The following is an 11,461-nucleotide window of genomic DNA, read 5'->3' on the forward strand; positions in this document are numbered from 1 at the left end:
ATGTGAACTAATGCTAGCCTGCATTCCCAACCATTACCAATAAGCCAAGTAAAGGATGGTGGTTAAGAAAATAGTGGCCAAGCTGGATTAGCTAGCTACTTGGGCAGCGAGGAAGACGATTAATTTGGGCAACCAACAAAACAATGGGTATTGATAGAAAGATCGACTAGAATCTCATCTTCAATATTGGCCACTGATGATGACGGTGGTGAATTGTAGGTACGGGAGTAACCGTACCGTGATTCAAAAACACCAAACTTGAATTAGAAGGTTTTCGCTTTTCATTCTCAAAAGACCGAAAAAATATAAACAGAGGGGTTCGATTCTGGAATGTACACATTTCTATACTCAGAGCATGTAATTTAGACACATGTTTACATTAGAGAGAAACAAAGAAACAGTCAAAAGGCGGCAAGATTGGGAATGGAGAATTTCCATGCATGATTATTTCTTTGGTGAAACAGAAAAGGTGTTTACAACATAATCAAAATCCCTGCAAAATAGGCCTCTTTCCGAGCCTCTTGATTTCTCTATCCATCTGACCAGTGAGCATCAATCCAAACATCTTGCAATCACATCGAAAAGACCATACTGGATGCCCAAAACTTGTAGGAACATTCCCTTCCACAAAGAAATGGCTGTACCAAGCGAATCCATACCCAACCAGCGGCACAAAGAACAAAAACCACAAATTGAAAACAAGAGAGTACAGCAATAACAGTATACTTGAAAGCGTGCCCACAAAATGCCAACGTCTTGTTGATGGTTTTGAATGTTGAGTCACATAGAAAGACCAAAACTCTTCTAAGCTCCTGAAATTCATTATCTTCGACAAGCAACAAAACAAGGAGAACCAAGTTCACGAATCTTGATTGCTTTGACTTGTAGCTCAAATTCTTGATTGGTAGATGATCTTTGAAATCCAATTATGAAACACAGCAAGAATTCTATCTGGGCTTGGTGTGGCTACCAAGAGACTAACGAGGGATGCAGCCTTGTAAGGTGCTGGGTAAAGGTTATAGGCTTCAAAGCTGAGACGATAATTGGAAGCAGAAAGCAAGGGATTTTTTTTTTGGCGGAGTTGACTGTAAATTCGAGCGAGAAAGTTTTCAAGATGGATTTTGGTGGAGTCTTTAACTCCCCACCTAGCTTTTATATATATATATATATAATTGAAGATCCAACAACCAATAAACATAAGTTGAGTGGTTTTTTGAGTTTGAAGGGTGAATAGTTGCTGGCTGTCTCATTTTTAATAGTGGAGAAATGAAAGTTGGTTCGGTGCTCATTTGGGAAAAAATTATGTGATGGAGAAAATTTGGGATAAGATATCCAACCAAGATACAAGCAAAAAAAAAAAAAAAAGTAAAATAAAAGGAGCTATTGTTTGTTATCAACTCATCTTGTAAATTTAATAATTCGTTCAACGTTTTTTTTGTTTTTTTTCTTGGAAAAATTAAATCAATTATTATGAAATTTATCCAGTAATGTTGTTAGGAATCGGCTCCATAGGCCTTCAAGGCACTCAAAAAACAAAGACGTTGGCTGTGCATAGCAGATTTTGAAATCGGAATCGAGCACTTGACTCTCCAGTCCAGTATAAACAAGAAGTTACAAAGATGATTATTTATGTTGCTTGACACTAATTTTGTCTTACAGTTTGATATTGTGTACACTAATTCCTTGTACAAGTTCATTCTAATGGACATATCGAAGTGAAAACTAACCACTAAAGAACACAAGGAATGCATAAATGCACGCAGTAAACAGACTGCACACCACCAATTCCCTCCATTCTAAACATTTCATGCCTAGATTGATTTGACTTAAGATTTTAACCTACATCAACTCATATTCTTCACCCTTTTACATAGATATTATTCCTAGTTCTAGACCTGAGCTGTTTCCAGAATAGTGGAAACTTCACTTACACTCGAGTCTAGTCTAGAAAACTCGCTCTCCTGTAGCAAACAAGTTCCAAAAGATGGCTGTAACGAAATAGAGCCCTGCAGTGACTCTGAGGAACACCTGAGAAGATCCTGACCACTGAACAAAATAACCTGTTCCAGTCGCGCAGATTATTGCTGCTAATGTTCCAGCTGAACTTGCTATTCCTGTACAGCAAGTCATTACATTTGGTGACAAAAGTTTAAGTGTAGGTATTTAAAAGAACATTGATTATCTAGTTGAAAACATCGCCAAGGAGCCCTGAACTTACCATGGAGAAATCCTGCATACTGAGGTGCTATATCCTGATTAAAAAGAAAATAATAAATGAAAATGAGCTCAACTGGAGGTGATCCAACTAGCTGGAGAAGCAGTGAGTCTACTCGTAGAGCTAATTAACAAGCTACATGATGGTTAAACTTGCTTGCATGTTGAGAAGAAGCCAGCTTGGCTTAGAGAGCTCAAGCTCAGTGCTATTGTCATTAGAACAGCTGCAGCCACTGGTGTCTTGGCATAATTTAAGCAGAGCAATGAAACACCAGGTCCAAAGAATCCAATAGACTGTACATTTAAAAATTAATCAGCCGAGCAGTCATATGAAAAGGTGCCTGCCATATCAAGCGAGTTAAAATTTTACTTCAAAACCAATGTATAAGATCTGAGCTTCCACGGTTTGGTCTTCCAAAAACATACCTAAGATAAGAGAGCTCACTAATACTGTGATTTACAATCAATTCAGCTCCCCCTGCTCTCTTTTTCCTTTTTATTTATTTCTTTTTCTGGTTATTTTCCAATTAAAACAAGAATCACAGGCCAAGTATCTAAGGCACACTTTCCCTTAATGAGTAGAGGAATTACCTGCATGATCTTTCGGACTACCGTCAAAGAGTAGCCAGCCTTGATCAACGAATCGGATTATACCCCTGCAATGTAACCAGAAATCGCCATTGTTCCCCATGGAACAGCGCTAAACCATGCCGCTTGCTTCAAATTCACATTAAATACCTGCATTCAAAAAGAAATTTGTGATTAACTAATCATACAAGTTTTAAATATGCTATTTACTGATTCAAAATAGCATATCGTCTCATAAGAGCTGATTTTTAAGCACAAAGCTCTCACCATGATCCTTCGACGTTAATAAAATAAAAGATAAGAGGTAATAATAACTTACAGTGTTGAAATAAATAGGCATCCAAGATAGAAGAACAAAATATCCCTGTAACTTAGAGCGTTTGATAATAGGAGACGTAAGTGGAGGAAGCTGGCCACTATTATTTGCTGGAGAATCAGTTTTACCAGCTTGGATTAACCTCAGCTTTGATTTGCTAACAAAAGGGCCATCTCTTGGATCACTGGTGACCCCTTTCGCCCATCTTGTTAGCCATAGAGACGAGAAGAGAACAAAAGGGCCAGAAAATCCAATTGCTGGCAACATAATTGGAGTTAATAATAAGCCTACGAGGCTACGACATTGCCACGATGAAATCCAGCCATTGAAATTCCGACTGCAGTTGCTCGTTCATGGCTTGGAAACCACCTAACCACAGATAGACAAGGACATAGTTAAGCATTACTGATTTTATTTGAATGTAACACATGTATGCAACACGCGCGGGTTACAAACTAGAATGGCATTACCATGAAGGCAAAGCAGCACCCTCAGTGAGTCCAAAAAATGATCGAATGGCCAAGAGGGCGACGGTGGAGTGGTTAGCAGCTCCTGGAGTAAAAAAAAAAACCTTTTTTTAAAAAAAGAAAACCATGAAAAGATGTATTTTTTTAAAAAAAATTTAAAAGTTGAAATTACATGAAATAAAAAATAAAAAAACAAATAGACTAGGCGTGTAGGCCTATCCATACACCTGGCTAATGAAAGGCTTGGCTCGTGTACCATTAACTATTCCTTTTCAACCAATAGCTATTTCATTGTGTGCCAACAGAAATACTTGATTCCAAAACTTGAAAGAAGCAAAAATAAAATGTTTTACAACAAAAAATTTCATTCGACTAGTTCACAAATTTTTTAACAAAAATAATGATGATTATCAGAAAAGATGAACACAACTAGAGGCGACTCTATTTGTTTGAATCCATCACAATGACAATAACTAAGCAATAATTTTAAGAACTCCATCACAAACCATGAGTATTGAAGGAAACAATTTCTTTGTGATGAAAAATTAGCAAAGATGAACAAATATACTCGTAATGCTCGTAGGGGCAATCATAGTGGGCAAATAAAGCTTCAAACAAATACAGCATAAAAAAAAAGGGGTCCCAAAATTAGATCGCTTAATTACTCATAAATTGAATTTAAGCAAAAAAAGTGAGCTTAATATCATTGTCAGTAATGTGATCTGAAACAACTATTTAAGGTGACGCGGGGAAGTTTGTGCATTTCATTGAGTTTTTCAGTCCGCCTGACATCACTTGTATGTGGTTAAAACAATTTAAACAATTCATAACTTTTACCGCAACTAAGCCTCGATTATTCAGAGCTTTAAATTACATTCCGAAATTCTAATTCTTGAATGACGAAGGTGGTGGTGGCGATGGGTAATCTGAACTGCCCCTACTAGGCCCGGATGGAGGAATAGGAGTATATTTAGGGAGTTGTCCAAAGTTCCAACCCTTAAACGAGGAGGTGGGAGGTGGTGGTGGTGGATAATCTGAGCTTCTCCTACTGGGCCCGGATGGAGGAATAGGAGTATATTTAGGGAGTTGTCCAAAGCTCCAACCCTTAAACGAGGAGGTGGGAGGTGGTGGTGGTGGTGGTGGATAATCTGAGCTTCTCCTACTAGGCCCGGATGGATGAATAGGAGTATATTTAGGGAGTTGTCCAAAGTTCCAACCCTTAAGCAATAGCCTTGGAGGTGGTGGTGGAAAATCTGAGCTGCCTCTGCTAGGCCCAGATGTAGGAATAGGAGTATGCTTGGGAAGTTCTCCAAAGTTCCAGCCCTTCAATGGCGATGATGAGTCCACTTCAGCGAGGCAAAATGCAAAGCTTATTGCAAATAAAAGAATGAAGGATATCCATGATGGATGTTGACAGAAAAACACCATCGTTTTTTCTATCGTTTTGGACGGAGTCTGTAACTTCTTTATCTCTCGTTTTACGGTCTCATGGTATTCTCAGTCCCTTTAAAGAGGTGCCAGAAAACTAAAACGGGCATACTTTATTTGGAAGTTTGATGCTATTTAAGAATAATAATAATTATTCGAACCAGAAAGGGAAGCAAATCTTGTTTCCTCGTTTTCTTTTTCTTTTTCTTTTTCTATTTATTCACCTTGGTATTACTGCATATCCTTTCCTTGCACACGGTTTTAACATATATTAATGGGATCATTTAATTTCCATAAATAGCATTATTGAATTACGGATCATGATTTGCATAATTATTGAAATAGATATATTTATCAAATAATCAAAAATTTTAATTATATCAATCAATGTTAAGTTAATTTTTTTTTTTACGGTCTGTCTCGACTGTTTCGAGATATAAAAGACAAAATCAATAAAGATAAAAAGTAAAATATTTTTCTATATTTATTGTTTTGAGATTTTTTTTATCTAATTTTGAAATTCTTGTGGTCATTTACAATTTAAATACATTTTAAAATTTAAGAGTTAAGATTGATCACCTAATAATTTTGATTCTTTTTTTAATTTCATATAAATATTGGTTATTTAATATTTTTTGACATGTTTTTTAAAAGTTAAAGTTGGTCATGAGATCGTGATAAACTCATAATAAAAAAATATAAAAAATATAAAACTTAATTCTCAATCAATCTAACGTTAAATGATGAAGTTAAGAAAAAATAATTAAAAAAAACAAGAAAATTACCTCAATTAACTCGAGTTAACCTGCTAAACCCGAGTCATAAAACTTGAATAACACAATAGAAAGTAAACTGAAATAAATTATGAAATCTAATACCTATTAAATCCAATATTGAAAATTAAAATTAAAAAAAAACATCAACTAACTTTCAACTTAAAAATAAATAATAAAAAAACCTCAAAGGACTAAATTAAAAAAACAAAATCACTACTTAGTACGTGTTAATTAATATACAAAATGTATTATCATGTATCCGTGTTTTTAGGCTTTTAGCATGGGGAGTCAGATTGTTTAACTCCACATATTTGAGAGATGACACAGTAGCCCTTGAACTCTTCTTGTAGTGGTAATTAGGTCCTTTTTCGAGTCGTAATGCTAAATAAGTTCAATCCATCTCTTGTTCTGTTAATTATGAACCATTAACCTCCTGACTAGCTAACTACCGTTAACAATGAGTTGAGCACAATAAGAAGGAGACGTTATTCTCAGTTCATAACCAATTAGTTATTAGATCAAACCATTAATTAGATTTTTCTCAAATTAGAACCCCTTCTTTTTTATAATCAGGATATTTAAATTTTGTCTTTAATTTTTATCACCAAATTTAATTTATTCTAAAGGAAAAACTTAGTCATACTACCTTGTTCTTGTTTTATGTCTCCAAATATTATACAACAATAAGATATCTATAGCAAGAAATATAATAGAGTCATTAAAATATTGAAAACTTCAACTTTTATTTATGAATTTTAATATTATAAAATAATATTTGATTTTATCAAAACAAGATACTCCGTGATTATACTAAAAGTATAGGATATAATATAACCTATCAATAAAACTCTTAATAAACATGAAGTGGGATTAACAATTCATGGAGTGAGAATAAAACCACCCTTTAAAAATTAATACAGAGAGTGTATGTATTTTGTTTTCAGAAGTCTATATGTTTAATCAATTACATTGAGTCTTTTTTAATATTCTACACGTAGTATTCAAGTTAAAAATAAAAAATTACATTGAGTCTTCTATAGTTTAATCAATTTTTCACTTTACCTCTGTATTTTGTGAAATTACACTTTACATCCTTAATTTTAATATTATACAACACTTTACATCCTCCAGCTTTGATGCTAAAAAAACATCAATAAAAAATATTGGAATATTTACGGGCTTGCTATTATTTTAAACTTAATAATTAAAAAACTCATTTCACTTAAAAATAATAAAATTACCACCACGTGACCGCTGGCAAATATTTTGAAAAAATAGCTCTTTGACAATGGCTTTATATTTATAAAAGGCCATTATGTTCATCTTTAAAACAAATTCAGTCCCTCTTCCCTCAACATTTATAGTAAACGCAACCATTAACAAATGCTCTCTCTCATCCCTTAACATTTCCAATAAACACAGTCATCAAATTAAAGAACACACCAATAAAATTTTCTCAATAGTTATTCACCATTTCAATCAAGTTACCCAACATCATTACAACACAAAATCCACCATTGTATTAGTGCAATCTAACCCCCAAAACCCAGTACACATATTGCCAACATAAAATTTAGCTCTTTAGAACTAACGACAGCCTAAATACACATTGTCAACAATAACCCAAAATTTATAACCTATGTTGTTGAATACATGTCATCGTATTCATCAAATGTTATTAGTCTATAATTTTAAAACAACTTGGATTGATTAAAGTTCAATAATAGGAAGTGCAATATATATATATAAAATAGTTGTTAGGATATCGAAATCAAATGCAAATAAAAACAAGTTATTCTACAAATATGATGACAAATCGTGTGACTATACATTCATTTCTTGGTGCAAACCTATTAATGACAATGAATTAATTGTTCGAGTAAGAGAAGGTGCAAATTATATCAATAAAATACTAGATAAAATGAAGAAAATTAAAGATGAATTATGTAGAGTTTAGATTAAGAATCACAATATGGAGACTAGCTTTGTAATTGATAGCTAATTTAGTGTGTTTAATTTTAATATTTCTAACTATGATATTATTCATTATGATCAAATGAAATGAATAACACTATAAAATTTATATTTGAGTTGCACTAAACATAAAGTAAAATCTAATGTTTAAACATTCCATGACATTAATAAATGATCCATAAAATATTATTCACAGTATCTAACAACAACCCAAGATAAAACCCATCAAATCTATATGTTCTTGTACATACTTCAATCAATACAACTAGTCTGGGTTAGTGTTGAGATGATAAAGCTCCAACATAAAAAATCATCCTCGTCACTGTTTATTTTTCACTTATTCTTTCATTTTTTGTTTTATTAGTAAATTTCAAATCCTTTCTCACCGGGAGGAATATAGTCATCATTTTCCTCCTCCTCATCATCTTCCTTATATACACTACAAGTGACAACATTAAGCCTTTCACTTCTTCCACTACTTAAATTGCAACATCAATCCTTCCACTTGTTTTTAGTACTAAAACTGTCATCATTTATATTCATGCCAATATTATCAACATTTATAATGATGTCAACAACAACAACATCACCATCAAAATCCAAATCATTTGCATAAAATTTAAAAATAACTTTGTTTTCAACATCAACGTCCTTAAAGTATTTTTTTTCTAGTTTTCTTACTATCATCAAACTTGCCTATGAAACACCTTGGCATCCTTATTGTTAGATAACCAACAACATGATTAACATCAACATAGATATAAATCTCATTTTTGCCTTTGTGAAAATTCAACATCTTTAACGTTTATGCATCATTAAATGTTCAATTTTCTTTGTCATCCCTTATTTGAAAACCATACAAGTCTATGCCAAAGAATTGCATGTACATGAATCATATGTCCATATAAGCAATATAGTCATAACATCAACTTTTTTTCAACATATAACAAGTTGTCATGGTGAGCAACAACATATGACATTTTGTATCCTAAAATGATAAACAAAGCAAAATTACATATTGTTAAACAATGTTTAAAACATGCATAATTATCTTAAACAATGGTTGAACATAGGCTATAATAGCTTTTAACATCAAGTGAACAAATTACAATCACATATTATTCAATTAGGGTTTAATGGACAATAACCAATCACCTATAATTTGAAGATTTTTAAAGTTTTAGGGTTAAACTTACTTAATAAAGTTAAAAAATGAAAAAAAAATATTATCTAATGATTAGATATCAATTAATCACATTTTGCATCAATATTTTAAAATTAGGGTTTGATGAACCAAGTGACCCACTAGCCTATTAGGATTTTTTATGATTTCTAACAACACATGATAAATTATGAACAATGACCAAAACATATTTTATTTTCTCAATATTGTCATTATCCAAGAAAAATTTGAATTAATTAGAGTTTATTAAAGGTTTAGTCTGTACTCATCAAATCCCTAGGCATTTTGCAATTTATAGTTAAATCAATTGAGAATAACACATATATTAATCAAGTGACAATATTTAACATAAACAAAATGCACATCTAACAGATTTTGATATCTCAATTTGGTTAAAAAAATTTGAACATACCTATTAAATAATCTTAGACTTTAAGATGAGCTTCCAAACACCTCAAGGGACGACTTGTTCTTCTTCAACCACAAACATCATGGGATTCTAAGAGATTTGATTAAAAAAATCTAATTTGGTTAAACAATCTTTTTCGATTTAGGTTTTTTAGTTATATGGAGAGAGAGTGTCCTGGCGAGAGAGAGGGAGAGTTAAGAGTGAAAGTGAGTGTTTTGTTGTTTTCTTAGGTTTGAAATAATTGATACAGGTAGTAATTTCATTTAACATGGTTTGAAATTTTAGTTTGACCAAGAAGGTAAAGTATAATTTTTCAAAATACGGATGCAAAGTGAAAAAACAATCAAACTATAAGAAACTCAATGTGATTTTTCCATTAAAAAATCATTTTGATTATTTATTTTTCATTAAAAATTCTTCATTTCTCATCCAAAACCTTTCATTCCCAATAACCAAACAATAATAGAGTGTCAAAGTATATACCTGATGAGTAAATTTCCCATTAAAAAATCATTTTGATTCTTTAATTTTCATTCAATTGTCTTAATTTCTCATCCAAAACCTTTCATGCTTGATAACCAAATAATATTAGAGTGCTTAGAGAGTATAATGAGCATTTGATAGGTAAAGTCTCATCTAAATGGCCTGTTATTCTAGATCATCACCTTGTACTAATACCTATGTCTACTAGGAGAAAAAAAAAAGAAAAAATATATTATATTAGTTTTGTGAAAAAATATTCTTTCACTAAACATTTTCTTTAAGCATTTGCTCACTTTGCTAATTAAGAAAAGTGAGAAAATAATTTATTCTTAAAGAAAACAATTAAACTTTTAAATTATGAGAATTTTAAAAAACAAAACTAATAGGGGTCAATCTTTCACCGTGGATCAAGACACATTGCATTATAGATTGGAATAGTATAATAACCATTTTACCTTTAAAAAAAACCAATGAACTAACTATTGATGGTAATGCGATCTTTTTACAAGGATCCATTAATCATTATCATATTAATAAGGGACAAATAAGTTTTTTTAAATTTTTTTTAAAATACACTAAAATGACTAAATTATCCTTAAAATCATTTTTTTAAACTAGCATCTAAGGGTTTTTTTATATATATATAATTTCACTTTTTAAAGTACAATAAAATGACTAAAAAGCCTTTAAAAGCAAAATTTATTTAACTAGCATACAATTTTTTTTTTTGTATTTTCATCCTAGTTTTTTTTTGTTATAATCAAGTTGAATTAGAGACAATTTGATATTTTAATAAATATAAATAATATTATTTAAAAAGTGACTGATGCGTTGCACTCATCAGAATTTAGGTTGTTGTCGTGCCATTTGGGAAGCACATAGGGGGGTCTTCAACATACAAATAGTGGTTTCTAGGGTAGCGTTGGAATCGTCTCAATGACCCTTCAATTCTTAGGCAACGCGTGTGGCCAACTGACCTCCAGTTTGACGCGAGTGACCTTTCTCCACTTTCTTTTCTCTTTTATTCTTGATTTTTACACCTGACCTTTTAAATTTTCAAAGCAGCCCTTCAATTTGTTTTTTCATCATACTTGATCCATATTCTTTTGATTACGTTTTGTTTTTATTTGAAATAATATATAAACTTGGAATTGTTTTCCAATTTTTTTTATTTCTCATATTTGATCCCTATTTTTTTTATTGAAGATATTTTTTTATGATTTCATCCTCCTTCAATTTTATTTTCTATCAGATTTGATCATCATTCTTTCGATTGTTATTTTTTTTACCTTGATAAATTTTTTAAATTGTTTTTTTTTTAATTTCATCATTCAACATTAAATTAGTTGAGAATTGAACTTCTTAATTGAGCCATGGTTTAAGATTTTACGGGTTGTGAGTTTGGAAGATTAACCTAGGTCTAGGAGATTCACTTGTGTTTGCTTTTTTCTTTACTTTCTTTTTTTAAACTAATGTTTTCTCAGTTTTAGCCCTCGACATTTATTTAATCAGAGATTGGACCCCGTTATTTGTTTTTTTTTTATATAGATTTTCACTAATTTTAAAAATGACTCAGGTTATCTTGAGTCTTTTTATTTGTCGTTCTTTGTTAAATTTAGTTTT

General features: G+C 31.6%; 1 protein-coding gene and 1 pseudogene across 1 annotated transcript; both read right to left on the bottom strand.

Moving 5' to 3' along the window:
- Positions 1 to 318: 318 nt before the first annotated feature.
- Positions 319 to 1,240, bottom strand: LOC7468040 (uncharacterized). The gene has a single exon (XM_002309080.4). The coding sequence runs from the start codon at positions 821 to 823 to the stop codon at positions 485 to 487; it is 339 nt and encodes a 112-aa protein (XP_002309116.1). The 5' UTR covers positions 824 to 1,240; the 3' UTR covers positions 319 to 484.
- Positions 1,241 to 1,575: 335 nt separating this feature from the next.
- Positions 1,576 to 3,418, bottom strand: LOC112327838 (probable anion transporter 3, chloroplastic; annotated as a pseudogene).
- Positions 3,419 to 11,461: the final 8,043 nt, after the last annotated feature.

Source organism: Populus trichocarpa, chromosome 6 (genome assembly GCF_000002775.5).
Source record: "Populus trichocarpa isolate Nisqually-1 chromosome 6, P.trichocarpa_v4.1, whole genome shotgun sequence".
Lineage (NCBI taxonomy): Eukaryota > Viridiplantae > Streptophyta > Magnoliopsida > Malpighiales > Salicaceae > Populus > Populus trichocarpa.